This window comes from Choristoneura fumiferana, chromosome 19 (assembly GCF_025370935.1).
Source record: "Choristoneura fumiferana chromosome 19, NRCan_CFum_1, whole genome shotgun sequence".
Lineage (NCBI taxonomy): Eukaryota > Metazoa > Arthropoda > Insecta > Lepidoptera > Tortricidae > Choristoneura > Choristoneura fumiferana.
Window position 1 is genome coordinate 10,916,428 of NC_133490.1, and position 20,642 is coordinate 10,937,069.

Sequence of the window (20,642 nt, forward strand, 5' to 3'; positions counted from 1 at the left end):
GGTCTTCGACTGTACCTACTGAAGTGAATATAATAATAGTAAACCGCTTAATAATAAATTCAGAATAATAGTACAATGTACAATGCGATTTACAAAGTAAGTTATTTTCAAATTGTTCATGTTTTATTTAAGCTCAAGTCCATACTCTCGTGGTCGGTCATTGCGGTGAGGTTTGACTATTGAATTATGTATTTTGATGTTACTGCAAACCACTGTACTCCAACAATACATTCTATAGTGAACCCTAGCACTACACATTAAAGGCGTATCTTGCTTGAACGTTTTATCTTGCTTGTATTGTATATCGGATTCGCTTCATTTAGCTAAATACTAATATTAATTATCTTATAATGTATGTAGTGTAGTATATGATGTATTATGTGTTATAATTAATTAGATTTTATTAATGTTCTACACTTGAGTTGTTGAAGCATCTTGTATATCTAAGCTTGATTGATGACTTCGAAAAAATATATCAAAATTTAGTAGCTATAAACATACATAAATATTGTATCGGTTGCGCATTTTTATTTTGTATTTAATGTATGACCTGATAATGGTCCCAAAGGAAGATTAGCACCGTTCGAAAGACCATTTAGTGACATATACATTTTATTCATTTCATTTCGATTTTTTTTTGTAAATTGAAAAAATATTTTTTCTTTGAAACATAAGCTTTACTGCTCAAAAATATGAATAGGGAACTACTAGCCATACCTGTTTGAAAAAACAATAAATTTTTATTATACATAAAGCATAAGTAAACATCAAAAATAAAAGCGGACGAAGGTGAAGGCCCTTAAGCTAATCTGGTTTGAAACGGAAAACTTAAAAGATAGGCGAAGTAGTTCATGTACAGATACAGGAAAGGAATAGATAAAATAAGATATAAATAAATAGTGACTGTTATTTCGAAACTGGAACATAACCAAAACTCAAATTACGTCGAAATCTTAACCGAATGTTGAAATAAAGTATGAAAGCATCCTCTTCTGTGGTGACGAATTACCAACTAATATAATTAGGTACCCATAAATTCAATAGCATTACAATAAAAAAAAGTTCTCAGGGTAGAGTCCTGCCATTAGTCACGGTCCGAGACCGAACCTGCAACCCACAGGAAGCAGCCGTTTGAGCCTCGTGAACGTTTTAATTTTTAATACGGAATTTTTCGAGGGTTTCGTCAATTATATGCTTGCCCGAGTGATCCCAGGAAGGTGGTTACCAGGTATGGTTTAATTTGATTTCCAGCTTACCTTGTAATGTTAACAAGTGTGTGTGTGTGTACTCCTTAGCAAATAACTTTGTTTTATACACAGACGCAAATATCATGATGACAACATTTTATCTACCGATCTACCTACTTTTCTATGCAACTACGAGTAGTATAAAGAAAAAGGTTAAATAACGAGATCTGTATAAAAAACCATACCTCTTTGAGTTTCTTGCCGGACTCTTTTTAACCCCCGACGCAAAAAGAGGGGTGTAATAAGTTTGACCGCTATGTGTGTCTGTATGTCTGTGTGTTTGTGTGTCAGTCTTTGACACCGTAGCTCTTAAACGGATCGACCGATTTGAATGCAGTTTTTTTATTTGAAAGCAGGTTTTCTGGCGATGGTTCTAAGGTATGCTTTATCAAAATAGATTCAGCCGTTTTTGAGATATTGAACTTTGAAGTGTCAAAGTCGGGGTTATGCAACTTTTCGTTGGTTAGGTTATCAACGAAGATTTTTCCGAACTGGTGGTAGATTTTTGACATTCTTGAGTGCTGCGTGCTTTAGTAAAAATATTTTGACTTTGTACCTACTTTGAATTTCCTACGACGTAAAGTCAAGGGAAAGTACAGTCAGCAGCAGAAGAAAACGAGCTGCTCAAACTGCTACACACACTCTTATTACCTTGGCATCGAGTCGTATGTAGATCACTTTGAGGACCGTGTGAGGAACGTGGAGTGGAAAAAAAATGGGAGGCTTTCGCCAAGCACTGGGACACAACACAAGCTCAAAAAACTGTTCATCCACTTCGGCTGCTGACTGCATGAAACTTATGGTAAATTTGATCTGGATTGATTTATTCTGGATTGCAAAAATAGATGGGCCAATACTTAGTCACTAGAACAAACTATATTCTGTGATTGTTCGTGTGACACAGGCATGATGGGCGTAGAAATTAAGTGTTTAGTAAAAAAATAATTATATAATTATAACTAATCATCATCCCAGCCTATATACGTCCCACTGCTGGGCACAGGCCTCCTCTCAGAACAAGAGGGCTTGGGCCATAGTTCCCACGCGGGCCCAGTGCGGATTGGGAACTTCGCACGCACCATTGAATCGCTTCGCAGGTTTGTGCAGGTTTCCTCACGATGTTTTCCTTCACCGCAAAGCTCGTGGTAAATTTCAAATGTAATTCCGCACATGAATTTCGAAAAACTCAGAGGTGCGAGCCGGGGTTCGAACCCACAACCCTCTGCTTGAGAGGCGATAGGTCAAACCACTAGGCCACCACGGCTTCCAATTCCAATTATAACTAATACTTAGCTAATAAGTTCTTACTAACACAATTATTTATGAGTCACTAAGTTACTCGAATTAAATGAATTATTATTATTACTTTTGCCTTCGGCTTCGCCCGCGTGGAATTCGGTTATCGCGCGCTGTTCCCTCGGGAACTGTGCATTTTTCCTGGATAAAAAGTAGTCTATGTCACTCTCTGGCCCATAAACTATCTCTATGCCAAAAATCACGTCAATCCGTCGCTCCGTTTCGACGTGAAAGACGGACAAACATACAAACACATGCTTTCGCATTTATAATATTAAGTATGGATTAACAAAGTCATCATCATCATCACCATCAGCCAGAAGACGTCCACTGCTGAACGAAGGCCTGCCCCTCACAAGATTAACAAGAGTAAGACGTGTAAAAGAAATAAAAGTAAACAATAAAACAGTTCCCAGGGAAGTGGCTGCGGTCGCGGTATCAATGACGGTCGCAATATGCCCACGGTCAAACCACGGGTGGGGTAGGGGAGCCAGATAGCATCTCATTTAAAGCCGAGTTTGGACTTGCAAGAAAAATCGTGCTAGCCGCATTACATTGCATTTAGACGACCAGATGGCCTAGTGGTTTGAGAACCTGACTACGAAGCTTGAGGTCCCGGGTTCGATTCCCGTGTCGGTGCAGATATTTGTGTGAATAACACGAATGTTTATTCTCGGGTCTTGGGTGTTTAATATGTATTTATCTATATAAGTTTGTTATCCGTTGCCTAGTACCCATAGTACAAGCTTTGCTTAGTTTGGGACTAGGTCAATTGGTGTCAAGTGTCCCATGATATTTATTTATTTTAATTTTACGTCTTAAATCGAGTTTTCCGGGTCATCTATCTATATAAATAAAAATGAATCGTAAAATGTGTTGCTAAGCGCAAAACTCGGGAACGGCTGGACCGATTTCGCTAATTCTTTTTTTGTTGCGTTTTTTATTATAAAAAGAAGGTTTTTATGAAAGAAAAAAATACAACGGAGGCGAAGCCGCGGGCAACGGCTAGTATTTAATATGAGTGAGTCTCACGGTAGTTTCATGTTCAAAATATATGTATCTATATAATTATATTTATCCGTTGCTTAGTACCCATAACACAAGCTTTGCTAAGCTTACTTTGGGACTAGGTCAACTGGTGTGAATTGTCCCGTGATATTTATTATTGTTATTATTGCGGGGCCGTAAAGCCAACGAGTTTGTAGTGGTCAATCGAGCCCCGCAATGTAATGCAACTTGCACGATTTTTCTTGCAAGTCTGAACTGGGCGTCTAAACGTAGCCGGGCATCGACACTCCGTACAACAGAGTACAGACGAAATAACCTAACCGACAATAAGTTCTAAAAACCCCCGACTTCGTCACTTCAAAGTTCAATATCTCAAAAACGGGCAGGCGGCTCGCCTGATGGTAAGCGATTACCGTCGCCCATGGACACCTGCAACACCAGAAGAGTCACAAGTGCATTGCCGGCCTTTAAGGTAGGAGTACGCTCTTTTCTTGTTTGTAAGGGAGCCCCCTTAAATTATTAATTTTATTCTGTTTTTAGTATTTCATTTCATTCATTTAGTGCATATCACGTTACAAACCTGGATGGAATGCTTTATACTGTAACATAATTATATTGTTAATGTCATTAAGGTAAAATTAAAATACTAAGTACCTAATATTAGCATTTTTTTTTAGTTTGACATTTTGTTTTATCTATCCGGTGTAATAATCTACTATGATTTCATGTAATTTGTGTGATTTGATTTTATGACATTCATCATCATCATCATCCCAGCCTATATACGTCCCACTGCTGGGCACAGGCCTCCTCTCAGAACAAGAGGGCTTGGGCTATAGTTCCCACGCGGGCCCAGTGCGGATTGGGAACTTCACACGCACCATTGAATTGCTTCGCAGGTTTGTACAGGTTTCCTCACGATGTTTTCCTTCACCGCAAAGCTCGTGGTAAATTTCAAATGTAATCCCGCACATGAATTTGGAAAAACTCAGAGGTGCAAGCCGGGGTTCGAACCCGACCATCTGCTTGAGAGGCGATAGGTCAAACCGCTAGGCCACCACGGCTTTTTTTATGACATTATGTCATTACTATAGGAACCTCATTTAAACGTGAAGTTTGGCAAAAAAGAAAACGATTGTGGATAATTACAGCAATATTTGTTACAGCGGCAACAGAAATACATAATCTGTGAAAATTTCAACTGTCCAGCTATCACGGTTCATGAGATAGCCTAGTGACTGACATACTGACACTAGTCTTAGTAATGGGACCCGTATTTACACTTTGGATACGGAACCCTAAAAACAAGCTAAATTCATTTCCGTAACATTTCTCAAGTTATCTAATCCCTGTAATTACCCAATACCTTGACAGTATTTCTCAAAAATTACGTAGATCTATAGATCATGTATACAATGCGCGCGCGCCGGTCACGCGCGTCGAAAGCGAAACCGGCGGCAAAAAACAGAGACGTGCCCTGCTGGGACCGCGAGGTCCTTGGTAAGCTGTGTGAGTTATCAATATTGTAGCCTACTACAGTAAACTGTTGAAGTTAGTTGGTACTTTACGTAAAAAGTTACCAACTTGTGTGTGTGTGTGTGTGTGTGTATACTAACTGACTCAGACAATGCAAAACTGCGAGCTTGAGATTGAAAATTTGTCAAATATAATAATATCCCATGAAGATAGTCTTTCACGGCGAATCGGAGCGACGGATGTGATTTTTAGCACAGATATATTTTATGGGCCAGAGTGACATAAGGTACTTTTTATCCCGGAAAATGCATAGTTCCCGAGGGAACAGCGCGCGATAAACGAATTCCATGCGGACGAAGCCGCGGGCAAAAGCTAGTTTTTTTTATCTTTATTTCATATTTATAAGTAAATGTAGATTTACAGTACTTGGGGCGTCCTTTTAGGCTAAAAAGCCAGTGGTGGGGCGCTCCGCTCCTCCAACAATTTTCAACGCTTAATATACTTAAATCGAAAATACAAACTGAAACATAGATGCACAGAGAAACTAGAAAAAGAGACCAGCCTTGGGAATCGAACCCAGGTCCTCAGTATTCCGTGCTGCGTGCTATACTTACCTCTACACTACCACTGGACAGGAGTACAGACACAAATTTATCCTATGCACCACATATCTCAGCTTGTTTGTTTCTTATTTAGTTACTTAAGCAGCGACACTAGCGACATTTATGTTTTAGAACTCATCGATTAACTTTCATTCAACACTCCATCGGAACTTAGTGTAACTGCTTAAGTGACTAAATAAGAAACAAACAAGCTATGTGGTGCATAGGAGAAATTTGTGTCTGTACTCCTGTCCAGTGGTAGTGTAGGGGCATAGCACGCAGCACGGAATGCTGAGGACCTGGGTTCGATTCCCAGCGCTGGTCTCTTTTTCTGGTTTTTCTGTGCATCTATGTTTCAGTTTGTATTATCGATATGGATTTTACGGGATGACCGTAACAAAAATTTTCAACCCCAGTTGAAATAAAAAATACAAATAGACTCCAAAAACCAATCTTAATATACTTATGTCTAGATAATAAGTAAAGGTATTTTTTAATAAGGATTGACTAGCTGATGTAGAAACTGGATAGGTATATCACACATTCCAAGGGTCATGAAGATGCACTATAAAAAGATTTTCTCAAAATACCAACAGGATAAAATTATGAAGTTACAAAACGCTAGTTGCCTTAAAAAATCCAATTAATCCAATCAGGTAAGATTATTAGAAGATATTGGACGCGTACTTTTTTTTTCAATAAAACAAAATATGAAGAAGATACCTATAGCGAGTTAGTTCCGCGTGACGTCACGGCGTGCAACATTCTTTAGCACGCCGTGACGTCACAGGCTCCCACTATCGAACTTTGACGCGCTACATCTTTCTCATCTATTATTTTATTGAAAAAATAAAACATACGTTGTCGATTATTTTTTTGAAATCCTAACTGACGGACCAAAAAAAAAATGATTATAACCTAGGGAACCACCCAATTCAACAATTCTCTAATGCTTCATACAAGCGAAACTGCGGGTAAATGGTAGTTAAATAACCCTTCAAACCCAAGCACGATGGCCTGGCCGTGTCACACCATAAGGGTTCTAAAAAACCCAAAACCGGTCCACAAATATAGAGATTCATTGAGTACTTTCCCGAGAGCAGTGAATGGCCAGTTTTTGTGCGAGTACACTTGCTCTAATCGCTGTGAAATTAGTTCGGCGCTTGCGCATGGGCTGTGTGTTAGCGATTTTTGTGAATTTCATATTAAATACGTAAATAAAATGTCATGGGATTGACACGAATCCACCTAGTCTCAAAGTAAGCGAAGCTTGTGCTATGGGTACTACGCAACATATCAATCAATCAATCAGGCCTACGCGTCTGTTCCAGACCAATTTTGGCGTATTGTTTGTGCACAAAGTCTTTAGTGGCTGACTAGACCGATGCGAGAGCGACATGTTCGTCCACAGGCGTGACAATAGCAACAGATAAACATATTTAAATAGATACATATTAAACATCCAACACTCAAGAAAAAACATCGAGGGTATTCTGGCAGAACCGGATAAGTGCACAATATTTATTTACCTATACGGTTTCGCTAGATAAATAAAGCAGAAAAAATTGAGTATGCCTATGTATGTAACTATTTTTTTTAAAATTTTGCACTTATTCTGTTTTGCCAGAATACTTCGACATTCGTATTTTTCATGCAAATATCTGCCCCGATCGTGGATCGAACTCAGGATTTCAAGCTTCGTAGTCAGGATCTCTAACCACTGAGCAATCCGGTAGTCAAATGTTAGGACTTCAACTTTTGTAATTTACAAGTAGATATCTTCTAGTTATATTACACATAGTGGGATACCTGTATTTATTTTACATTGTATTGTTTTGAAAATTAACGCTCTTTTTATTGAGCCCAAGAGAACAAAAAATTAATGTTCCATTTTTAAATAAATTGGCACATGCACCCAAATGGGTTCCCATTTTAAATAGCCCAGTAAGCATAAGTTGTCTCTTCAGATAAGTAATTCATATTAATGGACTTTACTAATGACGAAATTATTCAATATTTTAAATTGTGGGTATTTATGTCTCATTTCGACACAAGATTTAATAGCAAACTTGGGTCTTTATAGTCACAGGATCAACTTTTTATAGGTAATAACATGTGATTACTTAACGGTATTTTGACCAGTTTCTATTTACGATTAATTATGACGACGGATTAAAAAAAATGATATTTTCATGAAATCTAAAATCAACGCCCCATTGGAACAGATTTCTTTATTTCTCATAGTTTGACTTCTCCATACTGACCCAATTGAATTGACACCCCTGTACAGTCACCAGCATTAAATCTGCCACAGCCGAGCATTCCAAAATATCTGACACATCCTTCCGGCCCTAAAAATAGAGTCGTATCAGATATTTATGCACGCTTGTTGTGTCACATATTGGTGCTGGTGACTGTACATACAAAAAAAACATTGGCTGTCATTATACTTTTTAAAATTTACGCTTAGGAAGCGACTTCTCCGCTAGCAATGATGCCCCAACTTTACCGACATTTACACTCCCGCGCAATAAACGTTGTATAACGAACGTGTTAACAACAATGATCTACAATACTGTCGTTATTGCTACTGGCGAGTTGTCCCTACTTATGCTTGCTTAGATCATCACCATCTGAATTATAAACAATTACTTTGCTTACCGGCGACCTTACGATGGCTACACGTCTATAGAATACAATAAATGCGTGTTTATGCGGGTCCTCCGCCTTCACATTGTAAGAACACACACACATCACACAAACCCAACTATGAACACCACAGCACCACTACGCAAACGCGTTTCGAACTCAATGAGAGTTCAGCAATTACCGCCGCCTTTGGACATTCATAACATCAGCTGAGTTACGGATGCGTTTTCGGCTCTTTGAGAAATGAAAAGACAAAAAGAACTGATTGTTGCTCGACATATGTCACGGACAATTGTCACGTTGGTGAAATAGCTAGAACAGGTGGTCTCATTGTTCATGCTGGAACGTGGCAATGCAAGCTCCATAGTTATATTTATTGGAGAACAGAGCAACGGAAAACTTTTTGACCAAAACAACTAAAGTAATTGCAACTAAATCTACGTAATTGTTGCATAATTACAATCTCACTGAATTTAGTAAGGTTGCTAATTGGCGCAGAACTATGAATGTTCAGACTCGGCAAATCATTAAAGGAACGAATATAATTTTTTAATTAAGTGTTGTTCACACGGATTTAGTAAAAACATTCAATTTCAGTCCTGAAAACCAGATTATTTATCAGTTAATTGTAAAATTGATTTTTAGTTGCTTCAAAATAAATGAACTGTTAAGTAGTCAATTGAGTTGGAAAATAATTGACGTTTATAATTTAAATGAGTTCTTTAGAGATCATTAATTATGAGTTGTAGGTAATATTATTTTCCCTACAAGAAATTGACATTATAATGTATAGTTCAAGTTATATATAAATCTATCTGAACATACTGTACGCCCGAAACGGGTAACTGTTGATACTTTGTACATGTGACTTCGTACACTCCTCACAGTTTATGCAATAAATATTTATATTTCTATACAGACAGGATCTATGGAAGAATCGGCTTTTGTTTCATAAACAATAAGTCAGTTTATTGGTGATTCTCTATTTAAAACCAAATCACAGCTACTCCTACGAAACAAGAAATAAAATCACACGAAGTTAATGATATATCACGACAAATAACTTACACAAAAGTCACTGCCCAATAAGTGGTCCGGGGACCATCACTAGTAAGTAGGTATTTTAAGTATACGAGTTAGCAGACCTGAATATTAGATAGTATTAATTTAAGTTTCATACTTCCACGCGTTCCGAAAAAGAAAGATCTTGACAGACAGATGGACAACAAAGTGATCCTACATGCACTCCGTTTTTGAAAACTAAGACGAAACCTTATGAAGGTTGAAAATTGCTGTAAGGTCTTGTGTAAGGTTCACATTATTCCATATACATTGCGCGCTCACAATACTAACGAGTCGTACGAGACCGATCGAGCACCGCAGTGTCATGCCACTGGAACGATTTCACTGGAATAATGTGAACCAGGCCTAATGATTCATGACTGTAAAGTACTAATTAATGTTCCCATCAGGAAAAATTTGAATACGACGGCACCTAGTGTCAATCAATTATTGCATTAAAATAGTAACATTTTCATATCCATTAACAAGGAAATTTATTAGTCTGAATGAAATGTTAAAACAACTGTACGATAGGTACTGAAGCTAGTTGAGGTACGATAAATACAAACTTTTCCAATAAAATACGATGGCAAAACCATTAGGCATTATAATGTTGTTTGTACTCACCATCGCCGCTCTGGTTGCTGCTGTGTGCGTGGTACTGCTCATCTGTGAAGTCAAACTCTACGTTAGGTCAGACACATCTGCTCTCCACATAAGCAAAACATAAATTTACTGACAAATATTACCCATCAGATTGTGCAACCTTGTTAGTTTTTTGCAAATGGAATTTTGCGAATCGAAAAAAAACATCCCCACTTCATGTGTTACTTCGCTACCCTTACGCACTAGGTTACCCATGCTTGCAAAATTACAACTTTCTAGCACTTTAGTCTCTATGTGTCTTTGTGTCTTTATGACAACGCATGTTGCGGATGACTTTAGTGTAATGTAGTATAGCTTAGTTTAATATAGTTTAGATGATTAAGCCTTAGTTTGTAGGTATAGGTTTAAGTTGTTTTTTTTCTTTCTATACGAAAATTGTTAGGGTAGGGTGAAAAATATAGTAATTATATATTTTGAATGAAAAACTTTAGTCTCTAACTTAACTAAGCCACAAACGGGCGGACGGAAATGGCGAAACTACATGCCAGGTTTTCTTCACGAAACCTTAAAAACACACACAAGACGTTACACAACACGACAAATATAATCGAATAAGATGTTTCTTATGAAAATAAATTTAATTGTGTTTAGTTTTATTTTATTGACATCTTATAACGCCATTACCAAGCTGTGAATCTTTCTGACATCATGTTAATTGTTACTCACCTCCATTCCGATGATCTCCCATCAACTCCTGACCCTGCAGGGTAGGCGCATGAATCAGGACTTTCTGCTGAGGACTATGAGGATCCAAGCCTTCCACCTCCAAGAGTGGGGCATGGGGCTCATACCCATGAACAATCAACGGCGGCGCGTGTAAATCCATGGTGGTCAAACAATCCAGCACTAGCACATAACTAAATTAATCGGCTGTGGCACTATTTATCGTTGCGTTAATCGTTCGATGTTTAATCCGGACACTTCTGCGCGTTCGTAACTCTATGCACTTTTGTTGGCACTTTATTGTTATTTAACTATTTTTATTTTAAGAGAATTTCCGCGGAGTATTTTGTTATTGCTTTTAATTAAGTCACATAGTAGCGGCCGTCACCGGATTTTCTTCCGAATCTTTTGCTGTTTCAGCATTTTGTGAATCTGTAACAATAAAAGAAGTTTCTTGAGTTGAATTTTCTAAAATAACAAGTAAGAAAAAACCAATCATTTTAAGCTTCGTAAATGCCTAGTCTTTTCTTATTCCAATGCGATAGAGTTTAAAAATTCGCATTAATAAATAACGTTTACATTGATGATCGTTTTGTTACTCCACTCTGATTACCCATTGTAAAACAGTTAAGTAGGAGCAATATCTATAAAGAACAAAACAGCTACAGTGGGATAAAGTATCTATAGTTAGTTTTTGTTGAAAATAAAACATTTTAAAGACAGTTATTGTTGAGCGTATTAGATTATTGGTTGTCATCTGAACTCTATTAATCAAACTTGCTTAATTACCTGTTAAAATTATTTGTGCAAATTTTATGATATAAAAGTAAGAATAAGCTATTTATAATACCAATGCTCCACATTATAAAGGTGGACTTGTGACTATAAATAGTCTCTCATATTTGACCATATATCTGCTCAGTGAATACTAGAATACATTTTGAATATGCAACTTTTGTAAGCAAAAGCTTAAGAAGCTTGGGATAGGTCAAAACGTGAAGGTACGAAGCTAAGCGAAAGCTCACATGGTTATGACCTATAGCATTAAACAAAAAAAATATTTTAATACCTTTGGTAAAACTGAGAGTACCTACTAGTTTCAAATTACAATAATTATAAAGTTACTTTTCGTTTTTAACTCATTTCATTATTGCTCATTAAATAAGCTACCGTTGTATTTAGTTTATTCTTAATTGATTAATAAAATATTTCATCGTAATATTTTTTTAGATTTTTCAAGCCCACGGCTTGGCTATTTGAGGCGTAGGACTAACAAAAATGAGTACTTTAAAGATTGATATTATGGAAAGATATCCCTGAACAGTAAAAATATTAAATCAAACATATCATGTTTTTGAAAGACCAATACTGCGATACCCTACTCTATGGGTTTAGACAAGTAAAAATACTTTACATGCAGGGGAGGTAACTTAAAGAAAAAATACTATTAGATTTTTATTTTGCTACTTTTAATGCAAAATAAACTTTTAATTTTGATTTTCAACTCATCTCTTCCTAACTCCACGCCGCATACGAACAATGGACAGCAGGGCACGAACCCAAGAGTTCTATTTTAAATAATACATTCACATGTCCAACGGAAGCGGTGATTTACTGCGCAAGCGCCGCTTTGTGGGGCTCGGACATACTTCTGTATCATATACTCCTACTAATATTATAAATGTGAAAGTTTGTATGTGTGTGTGTGCTTGTTTGTTGCTTCTTTATACTAAACGGGTTGACAAATACATAAATATCGAAAATACAAACTGAGACATGGATGCACAGAAAAACCGGAAAAAGAGACCAGCGCTGGGAATCGAACCCAGGTCCTCAGCAATCCGTGCTGCAACCTTGACACCAATTGACCTAGTCCCAAACTAAGCAAAGCTTGTACAGTCATAATATCAATAACTGATACATCAATACGATTTAGATATTTTTGCACACTCCAAAGTTAATATTGTATGCTAGTAGTACTATTAATGTAGTAGTACAGTCAACGTCATAAATAAGTGATCACTTTTGTACCTTGTCACTTTAACGTCATGTTTGAAAAGCCATACGAAATTGTGTAACGACTGAAAGCGACAAGGTGCAGAAATTATCACTTATATTTGACGTTGACTGTACTATGGATACTAGCTAAAGTACAACAACCTACCTATAGGTTTACTTTGACCGACCAATGACCGACCGAAACGATCCTTGAACATAATCTAACAACATAATACATAATATATGTACATGCAATATGAATGATCACACAAGAGATAGCGATCGACGGGCACGTGTGAAAATTATGTGAGAACCGGATACACATGGGCGGGCCGCGGATAAATCCGAAGATACGATCAAATAAATAAATTACTGTGACAATGTAAAGGTTAGTCTAATGTGTTATTGTTTTCTTTACGAATTTATATGATGTAAATTTTGTGGAGGTTGTTAAAAAAACATATTTACGAGTACCTATTAGTGAAAACAAACATTATTGTTTTTGAGCCGTTTTTGAGATTATCGTGGTTTAATATCATTTATTATATGTTTCGTATTGTGAATAAAAACAAAAAAATATTTGCTATTGCTAATATAATATAATATATCGTTTCATTCCAGCATTCAACAAGTAAAGCTTAAAAATTTAAATTAATTTGAGACAAAAATGTAAGTATGGCTAATGTAATGCGAGTAAAACCTTATTTGTCTGTGTTTGTTTGTGTGTGTTTATTTATGTTTGTGTGAATATAAAGTATTATGCATGCTTTCTGTCAAAAAATTGTCGCACTTTAAAATTGTATGTAAACCATCTTGTTTGTACCATGTTTTAGAAATAAATGACTGATTACTGATTACTGTCAAATCGTTGAAGATATAATAAAGCCTCGGTATGAATGAACGGATTGTTTGAAAATAAATCATTATTATTATTAAAGTTGATATTATTCAATTTAAAACTAAACAACATCTAACGTTCAAGCTTTACGCTGTAGCAACAATTTCTTTTTTCAAATGAATTCCGAAGACAGCGCTGTCTTGAGACCGTAATCTCGCGCATACCCCCATTGTACACAGTTCCCATAGCCTTGAAGTAACCTTTTTGTAAAGTCGGTTTTGAGTACCACTGCTGGGCTGGTCAGTGCCCTGAAATTATAGGGTCTGTATTTATTACAGGTTTTAGTTTAAGTTTAGAGAGTTCTTTGTTTGTGCAAAATTTTTGTAAACACATAAAATCATACTTAGCTTTGATTAGATACGATAATTATTAATTAAAAGGCATTTAAAAAAAATTGTGATATCTATTTTTTTTCTTTAAACTTAAGTCTATTTGATATCAGTGATTGGAACCACGAAGCCGTGGTGGCCTAGTGGTTTGACCTATCGCCTCTCAAGCAGAGGGTCGTGGGTTCGAACCCCGGCTCGCACCTCTGAGTTTTTCGAAATTCATGTGCGGAATTACATTTGAAATTTTACCACGAGCTTTGCGGTGAAGGAAAACATCGTGAGGAAACCTGCACAAACCTGCGAAGCGATTCAATGGTGCGTGTGAAGTTCCCAATCCGCACTGGCCCGCGTGGGAACTATGGCCCAAGCCCTCTCGATCTGAGAGGAGGCCTGTGCCAGCAGTGGGACGTATATAGGCTGGGATGATGATGATGATGATTGGAACTTCCTAGTGGGTATGCAAACCTATGACAGGAAGCCCCGTTCCTCCATAGCAACAAGTCTCAAACTAAAGTTATATCTTATTACGTTTTCTTTTAGGCACTCACTAATACTAAATATCTACTATTTAAAATGTCTAGATGTATCAACATGTTGTTTGATTTTTTATAACATAAAACACTTTTTTTTAGGGTTCCGGAGCCAAAATGTCAAAACGGAACCCTTATAGTTTCGCCATGTCTGTCTGTCCGTCTGCGGCTTTGCTGAGGGACTATCAATGCTAGAAAGCTGTTATTTTGCATATATATGTAAACTATGGCGACAAAATGGTAGGTACATTAAAAAAAATCAAAAATATGGACGTAACGTGGGGGTGATTTTTTTATTTCTCATCCAACACTATAGTGTGGGGTATCGTTGGATAGGTATACATTTAAAACCATTAGGGGTTTGCTAAGACGATTTTTCGATTCAGTGATATGTTTGCGAAATATTCAACTTTAAAGTGCTCATTCAATGTGAATGTGATACAATGTACCTAATGTTTAATTTAATTTAGTTTTTATTATTATTGTGTGACCTTGCAGGGCGTCATGGACTGACTTATGTACCTAACTGTAGCATCCTATTTTAATGTACATGACTTTACAGTGAAATAAATAAATAATTTTCATTAAAATCGAGCGCCCCCCCCCGCCCCCTCTAAAATCTGAACTGGTGGGTAGAAAAATTTGAAAAAAATTCAGGATGGTAGTAAGTATATCAAACTTTCAAGGAAAACTATAACAGCTAAGTTTGCTTGAGAATTATTAGTAGTTTATGAGTAAATATTACTTATTTTTTTCGTAATGGCTACGGAACCCTATTTTGGGCGTGTTCGACACGCTCTTGGCCAGTTTTTATTAGTACATTCAAAAAATATTCATGCTATTGATTTGTACCTTATTCTTGGTTCGAGTTTACGAAGGATGACTGAACGGATTTGGATGAAGTTTGGATCGAAATCCCGAAAATAATAAAGACGATGTATAATTTGCGAAAACCCGCGGAAATTTCAATTCAACTATGAGTAGTAAGTCATACTCATAAGACTAGATAAAAATAGTTTATTTTAAATTAGACAACCTATGTCTCTTAACTCTTAACCCATGACTACCTGTCACACCTTTTTTACCCACTAATATTTATAATCAAAGTATAGTTAGCTCTGGGTGTGATGTCAGTCCGTCGGTCACACGGTCCGTCGTTAACTGCTAAACTTGTTTTTGTTTTTAAACTACTTACTAATGATTTGTGATATGTATACAGGATGTGATTTGAGACATGTAAAGCTATGGTAGGTGATTCGACCTAGTATGACCTCTCAACCAGAGGATCGTGGGCTTAAACCCGGGTTCGCATCTGAGTTTTTCAAAATTCGTGTACCTACGAATTACCACGAGTTTTACGGCGAAGAAAAACATTGTGAGGCATAAACCTGCGAAGCAATTCAATGGTGGGTGTCAGGTTCTCAATCCAATCTAGCCCCGCGTGGGAACTAACGGCCCAAGTCCTCTGATTCTGAGATGAGCCCTGTGCGCAGCGGTAGGACTTAAATTCAAAAACAGAGCTATAGCGTTTACATTGTTTAGTATCTAGTTTTAGAAAAAGAATGAATTAGTAATAACTAATAAACTCGTCTTCAAACAATCTTTGCTGTCAAATTCTATGCCCGATGATTCACTTCGACCTTGAAATTCATTCGACTTAATTGAAAATACAAAATGGCGGCGTATTCGGCGAAAAAACGGACCCGAGTTAAAACAAACGCTTACTAACGAAATGGTTCACAAAGGAATTGGTAATTAGAGTTAGGGTGACAATTTGGTGAGGTGAAAATTTAGGATATGTTTGGAATTATCGGTTAAAGATTGAAAGAGGAAAGTAAGACAGACAGAAGAAGTTACTTTTGTGTAATATTAGTAAGAATTTTGAGAATCACAAAAATGGCGCGGGTTTTGGGGCCAAGCAAAGGATCTAGGTCGGAGGTCGGAGGTCGGAGGTCTAAGTAGGAAGGAGCTTGGTCTTATCACTAGGAAAACGCGTGCTCTCGAGTTTTAGCCCGAATGAAGCTCGGTCACGCAGTTATATCTAAAATATGTCGTAGATTCAATCACAGTTAACCACATGTAAGGCAAAAGGGTGCTTGAAGAGAGGCCTAGAGTCAATTTTCAAGAAAGCAACCTATTATCGTCATCATCATCAAGCTCCGATCCACGGTCTCCAGTTGAGAACTTTTCGGCCCCAACAGCCATCTGTTCTCCGTGCTATAGGTTTGGCTTGCCTATACCCACTTCAACGAGCCAATTCTATCTAAAGGCAACCAATACAATGGACTTATGACCACGTTAAAATAAGAAGTGAATGCGGAAAGCACTAGTCCGGAAAGAATACACCCAGAATTGAAGTAGGTTTGGAGAAGAGAATGTCTCATAAACGTTGGCTAGTCATGGTCACCCTACCCATTAAGGTAGAGCCGATAAACACGTCGCCACAGGCACGGACGCGCTTTATATTTGTTATTAGATACAGCAGGTTTTCAAGGACTCGTCTATATTTAGACTCTAGTATTTGTTCTAGAATTTTTACTATGTCTACAGTCATCATTTTTATATAATTTACAACGAATAGCCTGGCTAACTTATTAATATCTAATTCAATTTTTTTACCCACACTACATTTAATCAACTTTTTTACCCACACTACATTTATTCGCGACATTTTTCGAACAATTGCAGATTTTTGTAAGTAAACATGTTTTTTCTGTAACTTAATAGATGGTGTACATGAATACCATACCTACGAAAGTTCAACCTATTAAACCGTGAAATATCTTGTTGGAAGTACGATTTTTTGGTAACGCCAGAGACAATTTTGGTAACGCAGGAGACGCCCAAAGTGTCGGTAAAATAGTTGATTGGCCTTGGCTTATAGAAAGTTGATATTTTGCATAATATTGAGAAGGGATATCAATCAGGTATTATTTGAAACTTTCTCGGGACAGGAAGAAATTTAATCTGCGTTATTGATTTCATATGAGGCAAAGGAGGCTAGAATGCATGACTTTTTTACCTTCCGCGTTGAACAGGTGAATTAATTATAATGTAATTTTCTATTGATAAATAAAATAAATAATAAATAAATTATATTGTTAATATATAACATGAACGGGATAAAATGTCGGTAGGTATCTCCTAAAATGGCTCATCAGATTCGGCAAATCTTCGATTCTATGGAAGCTCAGTATAAATGCAATCAAGACTATTATTGCAAAATAGATAAAAAAACACTACAAATACCTTAACTCTATCCAATGATTTCTAATATTGAAAAAACAATACCTAAACTTAATAATTCGCTGCCAATCACCAGTCAGCCGTGAAGCGAATACTAGAAATGACTTATTTTGTAAACAATACCAATTTTACGGTAGATTTGCGCTGCCCCCGCGCAGGCTTGGAGTGTAATTGGAAGCTACCCTCTGTTCTAACCCCAGGTTGGAACTGGGAACTATGCGTTCTCGAAGCAAAGTCGATCCGTGAGTTGACGATATGTACAGACCAGATATGGCCGTCAATATGTTTTAACTCTTTGCTATATCTTTGCTATATATACAAGGATAGTAAAAGGACATCATATAATAAAAGAAGCAACAGCAATTTCAACTAAGTACCTACTTTTACAATTGCTGATGAACTAGAAGATCAAAATATACTAGTTACAAACATCATATTATTATAAGCAACAAGCCTTTTGCACCCTACTTACAAAAAAATTGATAAAATTTGATACTGACTATACACGTACATTCGCAATACCAGTAGTCTCCATCACTTTATTTTTAACTTAACACACATTTCGTATTTGTATCAAACGACGTCAGATGATATTGTTAGTTAAACCTCGCTCGTCGCTCAATAATTTACACATTGATTTGCATTATTCGCATTCTGTTACACACTAAATACTTCACACTTTAATACTCACTCCATTCTCACTTCACTTCACATTTGCGACTAAAACAAATGGTAAACCTTACCAATAAAAAATGGTAATTGGTCATTTTGACTCTACCCCTACATTCCGTCAGTCAGTCATTGCGTGACTAAAATTGTCGGTTAGTGATAATTAATGCCTGTTTTACTTATAATCGTGTTAATGTACATTGCTGTACAGGTTTGTTGATTTTTATTAGTGGGGTGTGATAATTTAATTTCCCTGTCCAATTACAAAGTTAGTCATTTTGTTTTGACAACAGTCATAGAATCAAGAGCTACAGCTTCATATAATTAAAACTACTTATCTTATGCCTGCGGCTTTGCGCCCATCACAGAAATGTATGTAGGAATTTTGTAAAATCTATCATAATTACAAGCCTATATTATTATCAAAAAGGTTATCTTTACAAAATAAAAACTGATTTACAGTGAGAATCTCACTGTGAAATTTCAGCTTTCTACTCCACCATTTAAATCTACCATCGATGAGTCTAGGTTATTCTGTTTCGTATGAAGTTAAAACAATTCCTTTTCCTTCTTTTCTTACTTTCTTTGTTTTACAAGGTACACTTTAAGACTTTCGTCACAACATAAAACGCAAGAAAGACTTTTCGTTTGAGTTTCTTCCAACACTTAGGACTGTTATCCTATTAACTGGTTTCTCCATTTCACTCAGTAAGTAAGGTTCTAACTTATTCATTGAAAAAATCGTCTACATAAAGAACTATTTCCGTTGTAATGGCGCATTACTAAACTGATATACCTATTGTAGTGGTATCCACGGCGATATAAGTTCTTGCACAATCATCTACTAAAACTCTTCCAATATCATTTCCTACATCTGAAGCTCTTGCCATCGGAAGCTTTAAGTGCAAGTAAAAGCATTTTTCCTTTCGCGCCCACCTGTGACATAATATACGTAACTATTGTTTACTCGCTCCCACGGACGCGTGTGAACTGTGGCTCAGAGTTCTAGGTTAGTTCATTATCAGGCTTGTTTACTTTTATCTAGTGTGGCTATGGGGGGCAAGAGATAGTCATTTTTTCAATAGTCTAAAGTGCGGGAATCATTAGGTACTGCGTTCAGCTAGGGTTCCGTGGAGCAGACTTTTAGAATATAGCTGATACACTGGGTGATTTAGGAGACGTAAGCAAGCCAACCCTACATACACCCTTAGTAATTGATAATGGTTCACAATCGTATTTAGCAAAACCCACACTTTAATAACAGTGACCATGCACTTAGTAAATAATTTGATACTTTTTAATTTGCTACGTTAAAAAAAACTCTAATACTGGTTTAATTATCGTCCAGTATGGTTAGCCTTGCTAACGTCTCCCAAATTATTCTGAATACTTATCCCCAGAATACGCCTCAGGTTAACATAATAGAGTGGCTTAACCAAACCCTATCGATATTTTTAACCGCATCACTTATAAGTTTACAGTCAAGCTTTCCCAAGTTGCCTGCCACATTTCGAACTAGACGTCGATCATTTTCAAGGACTTCTTACGAGATATTGCAATTTTTTTAAATCCACATACGTTGTTTAAGCTGCTTTTGGCAATCTAAATACACCTTCATACGTTGCGAAAAATCTAACCATTACTTTTTATTTTAACTGACCCTTGTACACTACTGTTTCGTTAAACACGCCGTGTGGTGTGAGTAAACAAACAGACAGTCACAAGTAGGAAGATGTGAACCGTTCATATTGTCATTGACGAGGTATAATTGTTAATCATTGCCTGTTTTTGCTCTATTGTAATACAATCGGTTAATTACTCGTAAGGTCAACGACCCGCACTGTCACTACTGATAACTTCTTTCCTTATAATTTCCATTTTTTGTAATTCTTGTTTAAATTAACTAATTCTGCCGTGAAGCAGCAGTGCTTACACTGTTGTGTTTCGGCGTGGAGAGTAAGACAGCCGGTGAAATTACTGGCACTTGAGGTATCCCATTTGGGCCTTTAGGTTGGCAACGCATCTGCGATACCCCTGGTGTTGCAGATGTTTATGGGCGGTGGTGATCTCTTGCCATCGGGAGACCCACTTGCTCGTTTGCCATCCAGTCGAATAAAAAAAAAATATTAAGAAATTTTCGATGAAAGTGACAAATAATACAATTAAGGCTCTTTTTACCTCTCTGTGATTAGTTCCTAATATTTCACGTGACAACAAACAACGTATCACAGAGTTTATATAATCAAGAAACAACCAATAAGTATTCCCAACTCGACAAACAATTATCTTTAAAATCAATCTAC

The 20,642-nt window shown here is 36.8% G+C and overlaps 1 protein-coding gene across 8 annotated transcripts in view; it reads right to left on the reverse strand.

Annotated features, from left to right (window-relative positions):
• Nucleotides 1-20,642, reverse strand: part of sv (paired box protein shaven) — a 185,126-nt gene that overhangs the window by 109,535 nt on the left and 54,949 nt on the right. For 3 of the 8 annotated variants that reach the window (XM_074102573.1, XM_074102572.1, XM_074102566.1), the window contains exons 1-2: nt 10,673-11,096; nt 9,968-10,024 (exon numbers count right to left, since the gene is read on the reverse strand). The exons of 4 other annotated variants lie outside the window; for them this stretch is intronic. In XM_074102573.1, the coding sequence (XP_073958674.1) occupies nt 9,968-10,024; nt 10,673-10,832 (217 nt within the window). In that variant the 5' untranslated portion in view covers nt 10,833-11,096. Of the gene's footprint in view, nt 1-9,967; nt 10,025-10,672; nt 11,097-20,642 lie in introns of those variants that run through there. One more of the 8 variants, XM_074102570.1, reaches the window with a different exon arrangement.